The sequence below is a fragment of the Myxocyprinus asiaticus genome, chromosome 13, assembly GCF_019703515.2.
Source record: "Myxocyprinus asiaticus isolate MX2 ecotype Aquarium Trade chromosome 13, UBuf_Myxa_2, whole genome shotgun sequence".
Classification (NCBI taxonomy): Eukaryota; Metazoa; Chordata; class Actinopteri; order Cypriniformes; family Catostomidae; genus Myxocyprinus; species Myxocyprinus asiaticus.
In genome coordinates, this window is record NC_059356.1 from 39662910 (window position 1) to 39687566 (window position 24657).

The 24657-nt window shown below is 38.7% G+C and overlaps 1 protein-coding gene across 4 annotated transcripts in view; it reads left to right on the plus strand.

The window, feature by feature from the left end:
* LOC127450868 (protein TANC2-like) overlaps positions 1-24657 on the plus strand; it is a 225407-nt gene that overhangs the window by 118147 nt on the left and 82603 nt on the right. For 3 of the 4 annotated variants that reach the window (XM_051715295.1, XM_051715297.1, XM_051715298.1), the window contains one exon: positions 21733-21915. In XM_051715295.1, the coding sequence (XP_051571255.1) occupies positions 21733-21915 (183 nt within the window). The remainder of the gene's footprint in view (positions 1-21732; positions 21916-24657) is intronic. The other variant, XM_051715299.1, reaches the window with a different exon arrangement.

Sequence of the window (24657 nt, forward strand, 5' to 3'; positions counted from 1 at the left end):
ACTCATCTAATGCAACCGCAAATACAATTTTAGAGCTACAGCGGAGGGAAGATTATCACTGAAAAACTATTAGAATTTTGGTAAAAAAAGAAATAATACTTGGTTTAAATTACATGGTGACAAATTTTCAGATTTGTGAGCTATTCCTGTAACAGCTTTCTTCCAGTTATACATAGTCTACTAAGAATTCTCAGTGCTCAGTGAAAGAGTTAACAGACCATATTGAAAGAACCAATGAATAAATGAAGGAATATGTTTGCAGCTAAATAAATGTATGATGGTAGTATCTGGAGGAAATTATGAAAGTCTCGAAATATGCAGTACTTCCCCAGTGTTGAAGTGCAACTGGGCCACCATATGTAGCAATGGCTCTCTGCCATGAAAACACAACAAATGACAATCGTCAGCAGTTACATTTGGGTGTACGGCAGCAGCTGCTAGGTGGCCACGGGAACATGCTTTCTGTAGAGCGTGTCAGTTCGGATCGCCTGAAATCCTTGTTGTGAGGTCACAGAACTTTTCAAAGCTTGAGGCAGCAGAATCTAGTACACAGCCCTAATGGTTTTGAATTCCTTGCCTCTAGCTGAAAAACAATATCATATTATTTGAATGATCTGATTGGTCCAAAGCCATACGACTGGGAATAACCTGGGGCCTGGACACATGCTGTTTGCAGGCAAAATAATGTAGCATTAGCAAAGGAATAAATCATTAGGCATGTTTTGGATTTGATACACTTGTGCAAGGGTGGATTGTTTAGTTTAAGGAATGGGTCAGGATGGTCAACTAGTCACCTAAAACCTTACTGATATATTAGTGAGGTTGATTGGTTAATCTAGATTTTTTTTTGTAAGAGTTTTTTATCGTGTAAATTTTTTAGCTGCAGTAAATTGACTCAGAGAGCTTCGTTCATATGCTATCGGAATTCCCACTTCTGAAGTCAAAGAATTTCAAGTGCTTTATCGGAGAGAGAACAGGAAACATGGAGGATGCCAGGTTCATTCTTATATTTTTCTTGAGGAACTCCTATTTTGACACGGTAATACATGTTAGTCAGCTGGCGGGGTATAATTAATTTTTGGTATAATATATGCAATTTTCTGTGTAAAAATTTTCAATATGTAGCAAATGTCACGTGAGCGTTAGTACATTTCAAACAGCAATCCAGCACTGGGCGGAAGCAATGTTTTAAAGTTAAAAACATTTTAATGATCAATTTGTTTCTTACACCAACCTATCGATTTGCTTCAGAAGACATTAATAGATCGACTGAAGTCGTGTGGATTACTTTTATGCTGCCTAAATATGCCTTTTGGACCTTCAAATAGCCAGAAGCCTGATGGCACCCATTTACTTACATTATAAGAACCTACAGAGCTTCAACATTTTTCTAAAAATCTTGATTTATGTTCTGCTGAAAAAGACAGTCATACACATCTGGGATGACATCAGGGTAAGTGAACGATGAGAGAATTTTCATTTTTGGGTGAACTATTCCTTTAAGACCAATATTCTGCGTTATAAATAATTTAGTTTTGTACATTGCTAGTTAGTTTGCACATTGGATTGGTTGTCTTTGACTCCTTTTTTCTGAAAAGAGAGTAGAAAGAGGACAGGACATTATCAGAGAAGTGGAATCAGGAAACGTCAGGAGCCAAAATTTGAACTTGCATTGCCCAAATGAGCGCTGCAGCTCAATGTAATGCTGTACATGTGCTAACACTGGGCCACAGCTCTGATTATCTTTTGATTCCTAATGAAAATGTCAGCAAAGGTCATAGTGACATCAAGACACGTTTTTTGTTCTGACCTATTTGGCGAACGCTCTTGACAAACCACATGACATCTGATCTTAAAGACATTAAATCAATCTCTTGATAATATTCATTTCACACAACACAACAAAGGTCTCAGAGGGCATGTATAGGAGTGAGCCTGCTCTATCTCTCTCTCTCTCTGTTTCTCTCTCTCTCTGCTTTTATTTCCAGGCTCTGTTGATGCGGGTTGGATGACGAGCGATGGTTCTGTTCCAGGTTCAAGGGCACTGGGCCGATCCCTGCTCAGATTTAGTGGGCTTTTTTGATTAGGCAAGCAGGTTCTGCTATCAGCCTTCATAAATTAGACAGCAGCTCTCTGAATCACTCCCAATGCTCCCCCTGGGCTCATATCAGCTCATAACGGATTTGTGTGTGTGTGTGTGTGTGTGTGCGTGTGTGTGTGTGTGCGTGCGCATGGAGGCTGTAGGGATACCATGTAATAAAGTACAAGAGTATCTGAAGTATGCATTGATTAGCTCCCAATCGCTGATGGTCATTTATTCCTGTCAGCTCGCAATGTGTGCTCTCTGATAAGGGATTTTTATGGGTGAATATGATTCAGGCAGTTAAACCTACAGTATATTGGACAGATAAACACATGCACATCAGATTGACCATTTCATTTGCAGTTTGCACTTCTAAACCACAAGAATTGTAAAATTTTGAGTGTATAAAGTGGTGCTTATTCCAAAAGACAGTAGCAATATACGCAAATACACTTCAGTTCCAAAACACTGTGAGCTGCCTCACTGTCTATTGTCTACATAGGTGGCTACCTTCTAAGGAAGCCTCCAAAGTCAAATGAAACCTGAAAAGGAAATTTTGTGATGAAATGGAACTTTGAAACACTCTTTATAGGCAGCAGCTCCATTAGCGGTCACTCAGGCACTCCACATAGTGTGAAGTGCACAAGACACAACTAAGGCCACAAACAGACTTTACGCATGTATACATACCAAATGCGAGCGCTTGGCCAATGCACGGTTCAGTTGAACATAAATAACGTGTGTTGTTGCATTACTGTGGTGGTAACAAAGCCTAGTACTCAAGAGGGCGATGGTGTTACCTTTAAAATCTGTGCCATTTAAACTAGATGTGCTAATATTCAGGTAAGCTGCTAAAAAATATATTGGATTTACCTTACCTGCACAGTAGTGTTCTGATGTATAGCATCCGGGATTCTGTCAAACTGTTGCTCTGCCGTGACAATAGTTGGCTAGAAAGAGAAGGCTCTCTGTAGAAGTTGACAATTCACACTATTGTCCCCTATAGTGCCCCTTGCGTTATGTTGAGAATGCAACACATACTGCCGTTGTATTATGAACTGCAGTCTGACACATTTTGGAATGCAACAACACATGTAATCGTGCATGTGTTGCTAGATGCGTCTACAGTCACGTCCTTGTGTAGAGTATATTTCGGCTTTAATGCTCACAGTTGATTCCAGTGGAGTCCGACTTTTGGCATGTTGCTAAGCTAAAAACTTGCACAAAAATGCATGGCACACAACAATTGGGTTAAATAGTGCACTATTAATTAGATGGAACTATTTTAAGTGCTACTTTGACTTTAAGGTCTTAATCAACTAAATATATTTATCATAATTATTTTTCTCGACATTTCAATCAGTGAACTTTTTCTTATGCATGCTGTGATTGACAATGAAAGATACCTACAATGCTGCCTTAGATACAAACACTACAAAGGGTGATGCCTAAAAATGCTAGATAGGCAACTCACTTAGTTTCGGAACATTTGGTTTTGAAACGTGGTTTTTTGGAACAAGCTTTTGTCGCTTTCATATACAGTGGACAGATCATTCTATGCGTCTCATGAACATAAAGGGACAGTTCTCCCTAAAATGAAAATTATGTTATCATTAATGCGCCCTTATGTTCTTCCACACCCGTATGACCCGTATGTTTTCCGTTGAACAAAAAAGGAGATTCTAGGTGGTGGTAGTCTCAGTCGCCGTTCACTTGCATTGCTTTTCTGATAAAAGTGAATAGTCAGATTCACTATCTAGCATCGCCTTTTGTGTTCCATGGAAGAAAGAAAGTCACATGATTTGGACCAACATGAGAGTGAATAAATTATGACAGAATTTTCATTTTTGGGTGAATTGTCTCTTTAAATTGATTGTTAAATGTGAAGTAAAATGATTATAATATGTCATAGTATACCTCTCTGTCTCTCTCTTCCATACTCCTTAACTACTGTATAAGCCAGTTCCTCTCTACCCCCTGTCAACCAACCCTCTCAGTTTTCCACTGAGAGAACTTAAGCTCCTGTACTTGGGTTAACCGATCTGGTTTGTGCCACCTCGCTCTCTCTCTCTCTCTCTCTCTCTCTCTCCCACCTTTAAGCTATTCCTCCTCTTTACCTCTCTCCCACTGAACATTCTTTTATCTCCTTTGGGGAGCGGGTGGCACCGTAAATCCGCTTTTCTGATATATTCTCTGCTTGTGCTGTTTTTCTTATCGAAGACACAGTATTCCTCCTATGTGTCGTCATGGTGACACCTAATCCACCACTCTGGCATCTCTCAATCTCACTGCTGTCGTTGCACGTATGTCATGTGACAGCCGTGATCTCATGTGTCAGAAGTGACACAAACTCCTGAGGTACTCTAAGAGCAGATGTCCTTGCTTGGTTAAGCTTCTAATTTCCTTAAAATGTCTTCTTAATTTTACATAGAAGAATCATAAACTTGTGAAACTTTATGACAGTCAAGACCTTGCCTGTCAGTTTGCGATTAGTGCAATCAGACATTCAGCCATTTCAGAAAAATGTTTTTGCTCAAAGTGAAGCTTTCATGTCTGTTTTCTTATGCTCCTTCAAGGCAGAGTTCACCCAAAAAAGGTGTTGTTCCAAACTTGTGTGACTTTCTTTCTTAAGCAGAGCACAATAAGAGATGGTTTAATAATTATCACAGTCTGTCTTTTCGTTACAATGGCAGTGCCACACTTAAAAGTGAAAATAAATAAATAATATATATATATATATATATATATATATATATATATATATATATATATATATATTATAAAAGTAGTCCAGGCAACGTAAATGTCATATTTCATATCTTCTGAAGGCAGATAGTAGGTTTTGGTGAGAAACATCTTGAAATCATTTGTCAGTAAAAACAATGTCTGTTGCGTGTTCACTTCAGAGAATCAGTGTTTTGGGGTGTATGATCTTTCCTCAATTTGTTGTTCCCAAGGATACATGTTCATATAATGTGAAAAAAGGGCATTGACTGTATAGATGGGTATGATTTTATGTCCACAATGAACGAGTTTGAGTTGAGACAAATGGCACATTACTTAATTAGAACATACCGGTAAGTGTGATTTAAGATGACCAAAGAAGCAAATGAGTTGGTTTGTCAGTGTATGTGTTTATTAAATAGCAGGCGGGTGCTTCATTCATCAGTCTTGCCTCTCCATTCTTCTCTTCCTGTCTGTGCCATCTGTCGCTCTGGCCAGACTGGGCGCAGCTTGGCTTCTTCCTGTCTGATGCCATCATATGACGCAGCTGAGCCGCAGTGGACTCACACTTTACACTTGTAGAACCTTCTTTTAAGATACTGTAATAGAAAAAAAGACTCATTGGCCATGTACACGCTGCAAAGTTTTGGGAGTGACAAAAGCATTTAAATGCGAGAATGTCATTCCCTGTGTGTACGGAATACAGGAGTCACTCCTGAAATAGCAGTGCTTGAAATAGTGATAACCATGGCAGGGTGGTTCTCAAAACCAGTCAAGAAAATGTCTTGGTGCTATTTTACTCCAGATCATATTTTTCATATAGAAAATAAAGTCTATCTTCATGGCCATTACGATTAATTATGATGTTATTTATGACAGTAATACACACTTTACCTCCAATGTTCATTACCGTAGTGAAATTTTTTTTTAATTATGATCTTCCCATTTCCGCAATGATATATTATTTAAATTAAGTATTTATACATCAAAGTAGTGCTCCCTTGGCCTTTCATTCTTGCTGATTTCCAGTTAAAAAATTTTTTTTTACTGTAAGACAGTTGAAAAATTAATGTATTGCAGTGAGAATCGTAATTGAAAACAGTGGGAATAGTAAAAGTAAAACATCTGGATGTGTTACAGTAATAAGAATTGGGGGGAGTACTGTGCTTAAGTTTCCTGAAACTAATGTCACAATGAAGAAATCTTAGTGGTCCTAAATATACAGTAGGCTTTATTTTCTTTATGCAAAATATCATTATTTATATGATATAATATATACATAGATTGTGGATTGATTTGGGGTTAAATATGACCTGGAAATTTTCTTGACAGGTTTTGTGAGAATCACCCAGTCAAAGTTTTGGCATCTCACGGGCTGTAAGCAGGAATCATAGATGTCAACAGGTTTACCCCATTCGGTGATCTTTTTTTAAAGAAAGAAATATTACGTTTCTGAGATCATCTGATAAATATCTTGTGTTACGCGAGGTGAGGAGTAAAGAAAGACTTTCTTGGAAGAACCACAGCATTTTCTTTGTGAATTCGACGAGAGAAATGTGATCAATTCAAGGAATGCAAGAAACTTTAACATCAATGGAAGGTCACTTTTGCACTGATATTCTCGGCCAAATTGAGGAGGTTGGTGCTAAGGATGGCCGTAAAACATTCACATGGCCACAGCAAGCGATGTCCTTCATAAAGTCAATGAAGTAAGTCATTTTGTGGTACTCACATTGCAGCCGAGTGGACTGGCTCACTGAACATTTGCTTGACTGTTTGGGGAAACTGAGCGCTTTTTTTGTGCTGCATCTGCCTAGCGGCTGGAGTTTATTTTGTGGAGTGGCACACCTTCAGGACAGTTCTATGGATGAATCTACATGCTCTTTGTACTTATTCCTCCTTTTGGTTGGAGTTTGTTTTGTGGAGTAGTTCTTGCAAAGGCATTGGAGTGATTATGTCATTTGTTTGCACTCATGTTGCAGCCGAGTGGACCGGCTCACTGAACATTTGCTTGACTGTTTGAAGATCTGCGTGCCTTTTTTGTGCTGGTTCTGCCTAGCGGCTGGAGTTTGTTTTGTGGAGTAACGCACCTTCAGGACAGTTTTGTGGATGAATGTACACGCTCTGTGTTTATTCCGCCTATTGGCTGGAGTTTGTTTTATAGATTGTCTTAGCCGTACAATTCTGTCTCACAAAATTTGTATAAAAACACCGGACTTGATTAATCTGACGGTAAAGTTGTCACGGGGGCTCTCGTAGGCATACATGGACTGTTTGAGTTTGGAGGGACGGACGCCAGTTGGCGCTGTCGTGCATGGGTTTAATGCGCACGTTTTTCTTTTTTCTGTTTGTTTGGTTTTGGGGGATGTTCGGGTTTTAATGGTTGCACTAATGTTAGAATGTGGTCTTTATAATTTTGTTTTTGACACAAAATCAATTTTTTTCTCATATGTCAAAATGTCAAATGTTAATATGAGTGGATTGTCTCTCTCCACGTGGAATGTGAATGGGTTAGGGCACCCCATAAAAAGAAGGAAGGTTATTTCTCTTAAGCATAAGAAATTTGATATAGTGTTTCTTTAAGAAATGCACCTTTCTCCGCAGGAAGCTGAAAAATTTGGAAAGTTATGAGGTGGGAATTTTTTTTATAGTGCTGGCTCGAGTAAGAGCAGGGGAGTCATTTTGCTGATAAGTAAACATCTACAATTCAAATGTCTCAAACAGAGTAAAGATAAATTAGGAAGAGTCATTATTGTTTTAGCTGAAATTCACGGACAAAGTCTTATTTTGGCTAATATTTATGCACCTAACGTTGATGATAAGGGCTTTTTTTATAGATCTTGAAGGGATGTTGCAAGCTGCTGGCACCCCTCATGATATAATATTAGGAGGAGACTTTAATTTTTGATGGACTCAGTCCTTGATCATAGTGAAGCAGAAGTGTGCAAGCCTCCTAGAGCAACATTGACACTTCACAGGATGTGTACAAATCTTGGTCTTACAGATATTTGGAGGGACTATACATTTTTTTTCTTCAGTCCATAAGATTTACTCTAGAATAGATTTTTTTTTTTTTTATATCTAAGTCCCTCATTTCATCTGTTGTTGATTGCTCAATTGGAAACATTTTAGTCTCAGATCACGCCCTGGTGTGTTTAGAGGTGTTGCCACATATTGAGAAAAGGAAATCATATAGTTGGCACTTTAATGTATCCCTTTTGCAAAATCCTGAATTCCAACAAATGCTAAAGGCTGAAATCAGTGTCTATATGGAGACCAACTGGTCCTCAGTATCTTCTGTGGGCATGGCTTGGGAGGCACTTCAGGCAGTTCTTAGGGGACAGATCATACAGTATGCCGCATTCACCAAACAATCCAAAGCACAAGAACTTGTGGAATTGGAAGGGAATATTAAAAGTGCCGAGGCAGAGCTGAAGCACCGAATGTCGTCTAATGGCCTCAGAGAATTGACATGATTGAAATACAGATATAATACTATTTTGTCGCAGAAGGTAGAGCTTTGGATATTCAGGGCAAGACAGTCATACTTTGAGTCGGGGGACAAAGCAGGAAAACTTTGGCTAGATATATAAAACAGAGAGAGTCTTTTTCTACCATTCCCTCAGTGAAATCTGCTGGTGGTGAAATATTTATCTTGGCCATTGATATTAATAATGCTTTTAAAGAATACTATCTTGATCTTTATAGCTCCACGTCTTCTACTGAATAGGATATTAGAAACTTTGTGGAAACTGACAGCAAATTTGTGTGATTTAGTTAGTTAATTTTGACCCTTTTTTTTAGTTAATTTTGACCTTTAATAAAAGGTTTTCGAGCAATGTGAGCAGGTGGGCTTCATTACATTTATCTAAGACTGGGAAGGTTAATGTTATTAAAATGAATTGTATTCCAAAATTCAACTACCTGCTACAATCTTTCCCTATAGATGTCTCCTCCTCTTATTTCAAGCAATTTGATAGCATAGCGAAGTCTTTCATTTGGAATGGTAAACGTCCCAGATTACACTTCAATAAGTTACATAGGCTGATTGACAAAGGTGGGCTAGGCCTACCCAAGATTTTGTTTTATTATTATGCATTCGGTCTCAGACATTTGGCTCATTGGTCACTTCCACCTGAGAGAGCCCCTCCCTGGTTTTGTATTGAACAGGAAGTTCTTGCCCCATTTCACCATTGCAGAGCCTTTCTATCAAACTAACCGGAAAGTTAAGTTGCACCGTTATCTCGCATTTTCACGCGATATGGACAAAGGTGTCCAGATTTTTTGATTCAGACATTTATTTAAATGTTGCTTCAAGCATATGGCTGAACCCAAAATTATGTATTAATAAGTCCCCTTTCTGCTGGACAGAGTGGATTGTGAGGGAGGTTAATACGCTCTGTAACCTATATGAGAGTGGAGTGTTGAGATCCTTTGAAAATATGGTTCAACATTTTGGGATTCCCAGGTCTCAATTCTTCAGGTACTTACAGCTGTGCCACCAGTTTTGTACTATTTTTGGGAGTAGTGTACACCACCCTAGAGTGGCAGATACTCTAGGAGTGGTGATTACTGCTCTTGGAAAAGGTCATGAGGCATCAGTGTATTACTCCCTGCTAATTCAGAGTCTGGGGGATGGAGCTTCAACTTCTCTCAATGCAAGGGTGCGCCTTATGCAATTTAAGATTTTACATCGATTCTATTGGACCCCCTCTAGATTGTATAGGCTTTGTATTAAAGACACACCCACCTGTTGGTGATGCCAATCAGAAGATGGGGACACAACCCATGTTTTTTGGTGGTGTGATAAGATCCAAGAATTTTGGTATAGGGTTCAGAGTTTTATGTGTGACGTATTGGGCACTCAAATTTCATTTTGCCCCAGACTCTGTATTTTAGGCGATGGGACGGTTATTAATATAGGACATAAATGCATAAAAAATTGGGCCCTAGCCAGTGTTATGATCGGCAGACAGGTCATTCTTAGGGGGTGGAAGTCGGCTGGAGATGGGCAGGGTAGTGGCATTCGAGGAGATGTCATATAGAAGGCTAGGCAGCTTAGATTTGTTCAATAAAAAAATGGGGCTGCTATTTGGCCTTTTTGGGGGACTCTCGGGGAGGGGCAGTGGAGAGAGAAGTGCAATTTTAAATGTGTGTGATTTTTTTTTTTTTTTTTTTTTTTTATATATATATATATATATATAATTATTATTATTATTTTATTTTTTTGTCTGTAACTCAAGTTGTGACCACAGGGATATTTGTTGAGGGTCAGGGTGGGATTGGGAGGGGGGAAAGAGAATAATGGGGGGGTTATAGTTGATTCTATGTATATGTGTTTTGCTTTTCTGTTTCAAATGTGTGAATCAATAAAAAGTGTTAATCAGAAAAAAAGAAAGAAATATTACTGAGTGAACAGCTGGCAATTTTTTGTGAACTGTTACTTCCTGTTCCTTTTGCTACTGGCGCCTAGCTCGAGTCTGTGTTTGTAGCCTGTTAGCTTTTTTAGCATCGCTTATCTATCTGTTTTCAGCTTTTTATCTTTGCCATTTTTCAGCACGCATCGTGTTCTTATCCTGATTAGAGCCTGCCCGATATGGGATTTTTGAGACAATACCGATTTTAGATGGAGAAAATTCACCGATTACCGATATGGTGGCTGAAATAGTAAATTTTTGAACTGGAATGAAAACAGACCTTTTCTATGTGGATTGTGCACCGATTTTGCACCGATATGACTATGCAAAGTACTCAGAAGGCTGCTTTCTTAAACAAATTTTTATATCAAAGAATATTTGACATTATTATTATACATTGTCAACAAATTCTAGAAATGAACACTGAGAAAATAAAGAATAAATAAATACAATAAATAGCTAAATAAACATCAGTAGTACTGTTAAGTGTCAGTCAAATGCTATTTTAATACTGCCAGTCAATTAGGGCAGGATTTAAAACAAGAAGCATTTACACCTGCCGAGTCAAGAGATAAACAGCGGCAGCGGTGTTACACCGTATTCTGCTATACAAGTTCAGGGGAAACTTTCAATGGTGGAAAACCAGACTTTTAAATATTACATTTTGTAAATGCAACGACTGGAATTGTTCAGTTGAAGGGGTTAACAAACTGCAAATCCTGAACAAAACAGTTTGGTGAATACAAGTTTACATATTAGCTTCCACTCAGCTGACAAGCTATGAAAGTAGCTACGTGGTTAGCTAGTTAGCTATAAGCTCGTTGTCACAGAGAGTAAAAGATGGACGTTGTTTGTTTACTTTCCAGCATTGCATCTCACCAACTAGGTAACAACATGGCGTGAAATCAATAGACAATCCATCACTGCACCATTGTCTGCTGAGCTACAAAAAGATGCCTTTCAGTCTGCTACATTACTGACTGCACTGACAAAATATAGCTGGCTAACATAGAAAACAGATGTGATAAACACAAGTGACATGGTTGTCAGGGACAGGGTTAACGTTATATTAGTTAAATTGAAAAGGAAAAATGATGGGTTCATTGTTTAATAACTTTCCAGTATGCATTTCACAAACTAGTTAGCAACTTACTGTGAAGACACCTCTTACCTCTGCACCATCTACAGAACCTCCGTCAGCCCAGCTCTGTAAACAGTGGAGTCGGAGCGCGCTCTGCTGGACAAACTACGTTATGACACCTATTCTAAATCACCCCAAGCATTGTTTTCTGCATTATATGTTCTGAAAAAAAAAGTTTTCATATCTGTGCATATCGCAAAACATGTATGCCGATACCCGTATATCTTTGAAAGGCTAATATCGGCCGATAAATCGATCGGGCACTAATCACGATTAAACTGCATGCATTTTTCCACGTGCATCCGCTTTCTAATTTTATCGTGATTAAACTGCATGCATTTTACCATGTGCACCCGTTTTCTCCTCTGTGTTACATGGATTATTAAATCGATGTCAAAGCACTGCTTATCAAGAACAACCATAACAACAAACAATTGCATGAGGGATTCACATCGATCTCAAAGCCTCACCGGTCAGGAACAACAACAAACAATTGCAGTAAGTCATGGCATCCGCTCATGTTATTGCTTCCTGCATTACATGCCACATGTTTACTATAGCTGCTTCCATCAGCAGTGATGGATTTAAATGTGATAAATGTAAGGAATTAGTGAGGCTGACGGAGAAGATTAATGAGTTTGAGACACACATCCGAATGCTAGTGGAGGTCAGTGAGAAAGAGAAGCTGGGAGATACTGTTTCGGATGTGGGTAGTACAGCGAGCATAACACACACTTTGGTTCTGGCTGTAGAGCCCCTGCAGCAGGGCGTTTGGGTGACATCTCAGCGGCATACTTGCACAGCAAAGTGACACCACTCTCCCATTCCTGTTAGGGTTTCCAATCGATTCTCCCCACTCAGTGATGCATCCACTGAGAATCATGTTGAAAGCACCCTGGTTATAGGAGATTCTGTTGTAAGGAACATGGCAATATAGACTCCAGCCACTATTGTTAAATGCATTTTGAGTGCTCGGGTGTCTGACATCAGATCAAATTTACAAGTGCTGGCTAATGCTAAACATCGATTTTCTACAATTGTTATCCATGTTGGCACTAATGATGTCCGGCTTTGCCAGTCGGAGATCACTAGAGATAATGTTAAAGAGGTGTGTGAACTTGCAAAAACGATGTCAGACACTGTAATATGCTCTGGCCCCCTCCCTGCTTATCATGGTGATGCGGTTTATAGTAAATTAGTGTCACTGAATGGCTGGATGTCTGAGTGGTGTCCGCAGAATAGCATAGGATTTATAGACAATTGGAAGAGTTTTTGGGGTAGGCCTGACCTGCTAAAGATAGACGGACTCCATCCCTCCAGGGAAGGTGCCACTCTCCTCTCTAGTAATTTGTCTCATAGACCTAATAGTGATAGTATTTGACTAACTGGGGCCCAAGTCAGGAAGCAGACAAACTGGCTAATCCGAACATCTGCTAGCTGCCGTGAGACGTCACCCAGGTCACATAAACTACAACACACAGAGAGTTTATCACCTAGATATCATATAGGGACTGTGTCTGTTCCCAAAACTACCAAACACAAAACTCTCACTAAATTATTTAGAAAAAATTTGATTAAGGTAAAACTTTAACCAAAAAATTTAAGATAAGCATCATATAAAGGTAGGGCTACTAAACATTAGATCTCTTTCAAACAAAGCACTAATTGTAAATGAAATTATTACAGATGATAGTTTGGATGTGCTCTGTTTGACTGAAACCTGGCTTAAACAGGATGAATATATTAGTTTAAATGAATCTACTTCCCCATGTTATTGTTATAAATATGAGCCTCGTCTGAAGGGTCGAGGAAGAGGTGTTGCTACAATTTACAGTGAAGTTTTTGGTGTTACTCAGAGGACAGGATATCATTTGACATCTTTTGAACTAATAATGCTTAATGTGACAATATCAGATACAAATAAAAAATATCTGTCGTCTTTTGCCCTTGCTACAGTACATAGATCACCTGGGCTGTATTCTGATTTCCTTGGTGAATTTGCACATTTTCTATCAGATCTAGTAGTTACTGTGGATAGAGCTTTAATTGTTGGCGACTTCAACATTTACGTAGATAATGAAAATGACACATTGAGATTAGCATTTATCGATATTCTCTACTCTCTTGGAGTCAGACAAAATGTGACATGACCAACTCTTCGCCATAATCATACGCTAGATTTAATTCTGTCATATGGAGTTGATGTTGATGCTATAAAAATCTGCCGTGGAGCAATGACATCTCAGATCATTACCTTGTCTCTTGTATGCTGCGATCAGCTAATGTTACTCAATCTACACAATTGGGAAAATGGAGCGCAAGTGGAAGATTACAAAATTAGAGGTATATCGTGGTGCATGGAACGATAGTGTCTGTAGCTACAGACAGGCACTAAAAGCTGCCAGGTCAGCATATTTTAGCAAACTCATAGAAAATAACCACAACAATCCTAGGTGTTTATTCAGTACTGTGAATAATTGGTTAGGAATAAAGCCTCAACTGAACCAGATATTCCATTGCAGCACAATAGTAATGACTTCATGAATTTCTTTACTGATAAAATTGAAATAATCAGAAATGAAATTGGAATTATGCAATCGTCTGTCACAGTACCTCAGAAAACAGTGTCTCATAATTTTTCTTCACGAGCAGCTTCAATCCTCCGCTGTCATAGGTCAAGAAGAGCGAACGAAACTTATCAAAACATCAAAAGCCACATGTACATTTGAAGTCAAAAGTTTACATACACTCAGGTTGAACTCATTAAAACTCTTTTTTTTTTTAACCACTCCACAGATTTCATGTGAGCAAACTATAGTTTGGCAAGTCGTTTAGGACATCTACATTGTGCTTGACACAAGTAATTCTTCCAACAATTGTTTACAGACAGATTGTTTCACTTTTAATTGACTGTATCACAACTCCAGTGGGTCAAAAGTTTACATACACTACACAAATTCCAGAAAATGATGTCAAGCCTTTAGGCAATTAGCCAATTAGCCTCTGATAGGCTAATTGGAGTCAATTGGAGGTGTACCTGTGGATGTATTTTAAGGCCTACCTTCAAACTCAGTGCCTCTTTGTTTGACATCATGGGAAAATCAAAAGAAATTAGCCAAGACCTCAGAAAAAAAAAATCCTTAGGAGCAATTTCTAAATGCCTGAAGGTCCCATGTTCATCTGAACAAACAATAATACACAATTATTATCACCATGGGACCATGCAGTCGTCAAACCGCTCAGGAAGGAGACATATTCTGTCTCCTAGAGGTGAATGTAGTTTGGTGCGAAAAGTGCAAATCAATCCCAGAACAACAGCAAAGGACCTTGTGAAGATGCTGGAGGAAAAAGATAGACAAGTATCTATATCCACAGTAAAACAAGTCCTACATTGACATAACCTGAAAGGCTGCTCAGCAAGGAAGAAGCCACTGCTCCAAAACCACCATTAAAAAAAGCCAGACTACAGTTTGCAAGTGCACATGGGGACAAATATCATATTTTTTGTTAAAATGTCCTCTGTCCTGTTTGGCCATAATGACCATTGTTATGTTTGGAGGAAAAAGGGTGAGGGTGGCAGCATCATGTTGTGGGGGTGCTTTGCTGCAGCAGGGACTAGTGCACTTCACAAAACAGATGGCATCATGAGAAAGGAAAATTATGTGGATATATTGAAGCAACATCTCAAGACATCAGCCAGAAAGTTAAAGCTTGGTTGCAAATGGGTCTTCCAAATGGGCAGTGACCCCAAGAATACCTCCAAAGTTGTGGCAAAAAGGACAACAAAGTCAAGGTATTGGAGTGGTCATCACAAAGCCCTGACCTCAATCCAATAGAAAATTTGTGGGCAGAACTGAAAATGCATGTGCGAGCAAGGAGGCCTACAAACCTGACTCGGTTACACCAGTTCTGTCTGGAGGACTGGGCTAAAATTCCAGCAACTTATTGTGAGAAGCTTATGGAAGGCTACCCAATTTGTTTGACCCAAGTTAAACAATTTAAAGGCAATGCTACCAAATACTAACAAAGTGTATGTAAACTTCTGACCCACTGGGAATGTGATGAAAGAAATAAAAGCTGAAATAAATCATTCTCTCTACTATTATTCTGACATTTCACATTCTTAAAATAAAGTAGTGATCCTAATTGATTGATTGAAAACTGAGTTTAAATGTATTTGGCTAAGGTGTATGTAAACTTCTGACTTCAACTGTATGTTAGATCCAACACCAACTAATCTCTTAAAAGAGGTATTGCCTGTAATCTCAGAACCTCCTCTTAATATTATTAACTCCTCGCTATCCTTATAACATGTCCCAACTTTAAAATGGCAGTAATCAAACCGCTTATTAAGATGCCACAGCTTGATCCTGGAGAATTGGCTAATTTTAGACTGATTTCAAATCTCCATTTTATGTCAGAAATACTAGAAAAGGGGGGCCTGGGTAGCTCAGCAAGTATTGACGCTGACTACCACCCTTGGAGTCGCGAGTTCAAATCCAGGGTGTGCTGAGTGACTCCAGCATGGTCTCCTAAGCAACCAAATTGGCCCGGTTGCTAGGGAGGGTAGAGTCACATGGGGTAACTTCCTCGTGGTCACGATTAAGTGGTTCTCACTCTCAATGGGGCGTGTGGAAAGTTGCGTGTGGATCGCGGAGAGTAGCATGAGCCTCCACATGCTGTGAGTCTCCGGCTCTGTCATGCACAGTGAACCACGTGATAAGATGCGCGGATTGACTGTCTCAGAAGCGGAGGCAACTGAGACTTGTCCTCCACCACGAGGATTGAGGGGAGTAACCGCGCCACCAAGAGGACCTAGTAAGTAGTGGGAATTGGGCATTCCAAAATTGGGGAGAAAAGGTGATCAAATAAAAAAAAGATAATACAAAAAATACTAGAAAAGGTAGTGTCCTCCCAACTATGTTTATTTCTTCAGTGAAATAGTATGTATGAACAATTTCAGTCAGGATTTAGGCCCCACCACAGTACAGAGACTGCACTAATCAGAGTTATAAATGACTTGCTCCTATCATCTGATCATGGCTGCATTTCTCTTCTAGTGCTTTTAGATCTGAGTGCTGCCTTCAACACCATAAATCTTGACATTCTCTCGAATAGGCTTGAGAATTATTTTGGCATTTGTGGACTTGCATTAGAATGGTTTAGGTCCTATTTAGCAGACCGCTACCACTTTGTCTATGTAAACGAGGAATTGTTAAATCAAACAAAAGTTAAGTATGGAGTGCCACAGGGATCAGTTTTAGGGCCTCTGCTTTTCTCCTTATATATGCTTTCCCTGGGAGATATTATCAGGAATCGTGGAATAAGTTTCCATGTTATGCCGACGATACTTAACATTATATTTCTTCGAAACCCGAAGAAATTTCACAGTTCTCCAAATTAGCAGAGTGTATCAATGAAATCAAAGATTGGATTTCCAGAAATTTCCTTCTACTCAATTCCGACAAAACAGAGGTACTAAATATTGGACCAGAAACCTCTAAAAAATAAGATGCTAAAATATAATTTGATTATTGATGGATATACTGTTATATCGTCTTCTACAGTGAAGAATTTAGTTGTTACATTTGATACCAATCTGTCCTTTGAAAATCTAATTTCTAATGTTTGTAGAACAGCATTCTTCCACCTCAGAAATATTGCTAAGTTACGACACATGCTCTCTGTTGCTGATGCCGATAAACTAATTCATGTGTTCATGATGTCAAGACTAGATTATTGCATTATTAATGCATTACTGGAAGGATGTCAAGCAAGTTCAATAAATAAACTTAAATTGTTTCATAATGCAGCAGCCAGAGTGCTGACTAGAACCAAGAAATATGATCATATTAGCCCCATTTTATCTTCGTTACATTGGCTACCTGTTAAATTTTGTATTAATTTTAAAATTTTGTTAACTACGTACAATGCTTTGAATGGTCTAGCTCCACAGTCCTTAAGTGACCTTCTGCCACGCTATATTCCATTACATTCATTACGATCACAAAATTCTGGCCTGTTAATAGTTCCTAGAATATCAAAATCCACAAAAGGAGGTAGATCTTTTTCTTATTTGCCTCCTAAACTATGGAATAGTCTCCCTAACACTGTTCAGGATGCAGACACACTCTCTGAGTTTAAGTCTAGATTAAATACTCATCTATTTAGCCAGGCATACACCTAATTTATCCATCAACTCACAATTACGCTGCTTTAGTTAGGACTGCTGGAACCAGAAACAATTATCTTGATCTATAACTCTGCAAAAAATTGAATGGCATCTACGCTAATATTATTGTATTTGTATCCGTCTCAACTTCGGGATTCCTATCCCGAGGTCACCAGAACCGGCCAGATCCAGCTCCGTTCCTGCTTGGTGTCGGACTCCGCTGCTACATGTCTCTGAGTGATGACGACTAAATGCAGCCGTTGCCAGCCAGACATCACTTCAGTCTATTACGATGAACTTCAGAGGATGAACTGATGCCAACTCCAACCATAAGATATGGGATACTTCATTTGCCACGACCTGAACTTTGGACTTAGGATAGACCTCACCGAAATTGCTGGCCGGTTGAACTGCAATGCACCTCACTCATCTCTGCCTGCATCACCTTGGCCTACTGATGGACTACACTCCTGAAATGGAATGCATAGACTATCAGTTAATTGCCAACAAAAGCCTTCATCAGCCAACTAACAAAGGACAATGCATCTATGTGAACTTCTGCAGTTAATCCAGGATGGACTTCAAAGATATTAGTCATTAATTATACAGTTCATGCAAAATCTTTGTTTAAACACTGGCCCTTAACACTTACTTAGTTTACTAATTTTAAACCATGACTTGCACTGCACATAAATAAGTAATATTGGCATTATATTCATGCTGTTAGCCAGAGGGGAACTGGCCCCCACAGTGAGCCTGGTTTCTCCCAAGGTTATTTTCTCCATTAATTTATGGAGTTTTGTGTTCCTTGCTACAGTCGCTTTTGACTTGCTCACTGGGGTTCTAAATGCAATTAATATTTAATTATTTTTATACAAAATTTACAATCATATTTAATCAAACTACACAAGGATGACTCTAAGACTTTATAGATATTACAGTTTCATTTTCTGTTAATGCATGATTTTCTGTAAAGTTGCTTTGAAACTATGTTTGTTGTAAATAGCGCTATAAAAATGACTTGACTTGTTGCCAAAAGAGGCACCATGTTTGTTGCTAACCGAAGCCCCGTAAATTCAGTTGTCACTACCTTTATATTTCGGAAGTGATTTTGGTTGTAGAATGCGGTTGTCATATCTGTAAATAAACAACTGGATGTGTACAGAACGGGATTGTAGCACTCGGAAGTGAGGAGTGGCAACCATATTTAGCTGCCATTGTGAAAACTCCTCAGTTACTGGTTTCCATTTGATGTCCACTCAAGTGTTGCTGCAGCACTGAAGCATATAGTGTCTGAACACTTGAGGGTGTGAGCTGCTGACTCTGTCTCAGCTCTCTTGCCGTCTGCTTGTTTCAAGGCAGCATTTTCACTTCAGTTCACATCCTGCACTGCAGTAGCACAGAGTTCACAACTGTAGAAGCAGCTACAGGAAGATGTGAGGAAAGATTTCACATCTGACAGCTCATCATGTCTCTAAAGGAGGTTTAATCCACTTCTGGAGAGGGGAGATTGAAATAGACAGTGTTTATAGAGTGTCCAAGGAGGCTTGAAACATGAAGCCACCTCATTTGATGAGAAAGGAAGAGAGAGAAGATTTTTTGGAGTGGTTCTGGTGTTTTGGATGCATACAAAGGCTGTGCCTTAAAATCTAGTGAGCTGCTTACCTAGACAGCAATGGATTGTAGAGATGGATGCATCGATCCTAAAGTATCAATACATCAGATACTGATGTTGTATTGAGAGGATTGATAAAATAGGTTATTTAGATGTCCGGGTCACTAAGTGCAAATAATTATTTATCCTAATAAAACAATTTAATAGAGATAATGGTATCGATATCAGCAATATTGGCCTTGATAGCACTTGGAATCAGACAACAACATTTTTTCCTCTGTTTTCTGAAAGTAAAATATCACATACATTTTCTCCATAGAGGAATATATTATTATTAATAATAATAATATTAATATTGTATACAGTTCTTTGTAATATTTATAAATCATTCAGGAAAGTGCTACAATGAGCTTGGGGGTTGTCCGCAGCGACCACCCACTCTCATCAAGCATTGCGAATAACCCAATCGAGCTGGTCTTGCACTCTCAAACTATTAAATATTTGTATACTGTATAAATGAATATTTTACAATAAACCTTTTTAGTTACCACACTTATTTTAGGTTAAATACATAATATTACATTTTGTATTACACAGAATTTGAATACACACATGGTATTTTTATTTTATTTTTTACAGATCTTCATGTACATTTTTGCTAAAAATCTGTATCTTCATTATGCTAAGTTTGTAATGTAATTGATATCAAAGCTGATTGGTTTAGTTCATGGCTTAGAACTTTTATTGATTTTTAAAAAAATTTTATTATTGATTTTTTTTAGCTCTATTGAGAAAAGAATGGGACAAATACTGTACTTTCGGGCCCAGGGCAGCTAAAAAAAGTGGGTGGTCACTGTTGCCCTTTATTTGGACTATTCTAAATATATTTCAGACATTCAATTAGAACATGCCTGTGATGCTCAGAAATGCTGCTTAGGTGGGCAACTCACTAACCATGATCAGATAAGCAAAGCAAGAGACAGTGAGAAGAATTTAGGGTGGGGCTGATGGATGAAGAAAAAAAATGAGAGGAAGAATCTGCAGTGGAATGGGGAGAGAGATAGAGAAAGAGACTGCTTGACATCAGCAGAGAGTCCAGAGCCCCACCCAACACCAGCAGAGCAAACACACATAGTCATATAAACCCACCCAGGTTTGATTTACTGGCTCTATGAATAGTAAATATGGGCAGTGTACTAAAGCGATGCTCAGTGTGACTCTGATCTCACAGGTCTGATAAGACTCACATGCAGGTGATTAAATGCACTCTAGTGCCCTTATGCTGTGTCAAATGAAATTTGGAGTTGGTACTGTAGTTAATGAAAGACCCACTGTGTCATTTTAATGTCAGCAAATATACGCACTGACAGACTAACCTCTTCAATGTCAACTGCTGTCAATAGGAATAGGCATTTTTAGTCATTTTGTCGACTGGAGTACTGAGCATATAAATGATCCGAATGATCGAGTGGATTCCATCTCCATTATTTTTTAAATGTTGGTCTTTGTACACATGCATGTATGTATCAGACAGGATCTTACACCATGAGTGCTGTTTTTAGGATGCTGCTTTAAGTTATAAATAGTTACATTTTCAAAAACGCATCTCAAGACCCTTGCATTCTGAATGCATCCTGTGTGAACGCCCCCTTATGTGTAAAGAGTGTTGAGAGCCGCTGCTAGTCTGAACTGAAAGTCACCACGTGTAGTACATTGACGTAAATTGCTGTCTGACGAATCAGACCAAAAAAATAGCATAGCAACAGATCACAAAATTAAAAATAAGGCTATTTTTTAGCATGTTTGCATGTAGTTATTGGATTTTCACCTATGTGAAATGTTTCTAAATGCCACATGATGCAATACCAAAATACAAGTTATCAATAAATTCAGATTGCATTCATATCAACCACAAACTGTATTTCAGTTTGCATGATTTGAGCCTCCTTTTTTTTTTTTTTTTTTAAATTGGAATGGTTCCTTTAAAGTTGAAGTGTACAATTTCTGCACCACTAGAATTTTAACATAAAAATATGTAACATATAAGGTCACCAAGTTCAGAAGAGGATTTTCTTGAGCGGTATAAGGCCTTATGTGTGTATGCTATAAAGCAGTCAGCCTGGTTTTCTGCTCTCTTCCCATTTCTTGTGAATCTGTCCAATCAAATCAACTCTGTGAGTTACTTGAATAACTTTGCTGACTTCAATCAACGTGCGTCGTCATTAATCCGTCACTCTGAAACTTTCACTGATGAGTCATGAATCTGTCGCTCTTCTGCATCTCAGCTTTTAGTTGATCTTTTGATGGAGTCTATGAGAACTATTTCCTCATCTAAGCACAGCAGCATGAAAAAAATATAAATCAACCTGAGGATGTGCTATCTCAAATATCAGTCTTCCTGTAACAGTGACCATTTTCAACAGTTCGCAAATTTCATTTTCATACTTGGCATGTCTACCAGATTTTCTATCTAAATTTGATTGTCCCCCTCTCCTTCCCTCCCAGTCTGATTTTACTCTGTACTGACAAAGTGCATGCGTTTGTGCCTCCCCCCCCCCCCCCCCCCCCATGTGCCTGCAGGCAGTGACTCTGTGGAGGGCGAGTGTGTGTTTGAGGGGGATTACGCTGTCCCTCCCCTCCCGGTGACTGAGGGCATGCAGCACATCCGGATCATGGAGGGCGTGTCGCGCTCTCTCCCCTCCTCTCCACTGCTCTCACACCAGGCCCTCAACATGCGTCTACAGCCCATCAAGAGACTACCAGGTAAAACACTCAAATATATCTAAATAAGGACATAGGCTACCGTACTACCCTACAAAGCCAAACCCATCTGTCATAGGACAGATCATAGTCTGAGACCCAGTTTCAGACTCAAACTTAATTTGAACAAAATATGTAGTACTGCGTTTTGCCTTTGCAGGGAAGAATATGTTTATGTTCTTATTATGTAAATCCCTATAAGCACAATGTCTGTGTGCAGTCACACTTATATGCAATAGTGCATTTGTATGATTGTGTGTGTACTTGCAGTTGTTTGTGTCATATTTGTGTGGGTTGCATATATACCATGTTTGTGTGTATGATCGCTCTGCTGCTCTGGGTGAGAGCCACCTCCTGTTTCCCATCACAAACACTCCTGCTGAATGCCAGAACTCCCACTGAGAGCACAAATGCCTCCACCTTACACACCAGAGAGAGTGAGAATGAGTTTGTGTGTGTGTATAAGAGAGAGGTAACAATGGATACATGATGCAGCAATATGTTATTTTGTGTGTTGAGGAAAGAAAATGGCTTTTTTCTTGCTTCCTATAAAAGTTTGACTCTGTGACTGAGCGTATCTAAGTTGTTTGCGAAGAGTGCGAGACTGAAGATAGTAGTCAGTTATTGGTTTAGGGATAAATACACACCATTCTACCCAAAGAAATGGCCACTAGGGCCTATGATCAGTATGCTTTTATTATATAATTGCATCAACTACACTATTGATCAGAGCTTTTCTCTTTACCTCATGCCATCCCAGATGTGTATGACTTTTTTTTTCCTTCTGCAGATTGTTAGAACACAAATTATGATTTTTAGAAGAAAATGTCAGCTCTGTAGGTCCAAACTATAGCAAGTGAATGGGTGCCAAAATGTTGACGCTTCAAAAAGGACATAAATGCAGGATAAAAGTAATCCATCCATATCTTCAGAAATGATATGATAGGTGTGGGTGAGAAACACATCAATATTTAAGTCCTTTTTTGCTAGACATTCTTCTCCCTGCCCAGTAGGTGGCAATATGCATGAAGAATGTGAATCACCAAAAACACAAAAAAAGAATGTGAAAGTGAAAGAGTGGAGTTTGACTGAGCAGGGAGGAGAATTGTTTGTAAAAATGGACTTTAAATATTGATCTCTTTCTCACCCACACCTATTATATCACTTCTGAATACATTGATTTAACCACTAGAGTAGTATGGATTACATTAATGCTGACTTATGTGATTTTTTTGGAGCTTCAAAATTTTAGAAATTCTTCTACAAATCTTCAGTTGAGTTCAGCAAATGAAAGAAGGTCATACACATCAGGAATGGTATAAGGGTTAGTAAATGATGAGAGAATTTTCATTTTTGGGTGAACTATTCCTTTAAGGTTGTTACTTTAACAGTTGCTATGCTTTTCTGTTCTTTTATTCCTAATCACAGACACTTCACTTCTCTTAGCAACCACAAGGGTGCACTCATTTTATTCTCTTTCTCCTTCAGTTGCCATCCTTCATTCTCTCTGTCTCTCTGGAGAGAAGCAGAGCAGCTAAAGGGCTGTTTGAGCTCTGTAAATGTTTCAGAAACGCTAATCGCGTCCTCAGAGGGTGCCGTGTTGTTTTCCAGCCACTACCGTCCATGCTGCTTGTAGTTCTGTGAGCTTTAGACTTTTAGGCAAGGATTTTTTGTGTATTTGTGAGTATACAAATATAAAGTTTTAGATGAAACTTTAGGTCAGGTTAAAGGAATATTACAGGATATTTTCAATTTAAGGTCTATGGAATGCGTCATCAATGCATATAAAGGGCCAGTCACATTATACTTAGTGCTTCATTCAAATGCTTCCAAACGCTGATCCATTGTTATGTCTGGGGAAAAAAAAAAAAATGTGCATGCTCAAAGCCTAGTGTGACCGTCCCTTTAATGAACATTTTGTGAACAAATTGTGAACACACTGGCTCTGTGGCACTATCAAAACATTGCTCTATTTGATTAAGCCAGTGTTGTCAGACCTAAACAACTTGCCTCACCAAAAACAAGTGAAAACAAGTAACACAAATTTCTTCCCACTGGCAGGGAGGGGCGTTTGACCGGTCTAGAAAAACAAGCCCAAAAAATGCAACTGTATTCTGGAAATAATCCAAAAAATGCAGCCCACGACTACCCTTATTTATAAAAAACTTAATTAAAAAAAAGCACAAAGTCGGGTATAATAAGCTGACATGGCAACACTGGTTTGAGCATATCTGACCGACCTGACACAGCAACTTTGGCTGGACCAATAGTATGTGTATATTTTACTGACCAATGGAAGACGGGGTAGTGTTCTAGAAACCTATTTGGAAATCTATTTGACATTATTTTTGCAATTCTGTTTGATGATGCTAGTGGCACAGAAATCACAAACTTCACCATAAAGTTAAAGGAATAGTTCACACAAAAATGAAAATTTGCTGATAATTTACTCACCCTCAGGCCATTCAAGATGTATCTAAGTTTCTTTCTTCATCAGAATAGAATTTAAGATTTTTAGGATTTCATTTCAGGCCTCCTCCTTTAAACAATGCAAGTGAATGTACAGTCCAAAATGCATATTTAGGGTGAAATAATCCACAAAATAATCCACACGACTCCGGTTGACAAAAAGTTCTTCTGAACCCAAACGATTGATTACTTTTAGAAACAAAACAATACTTATATCTTTTTTAACTACAAATGTTCACTTCCGTACATCTCTGTGATGTGCGCTCATGAGAGGGA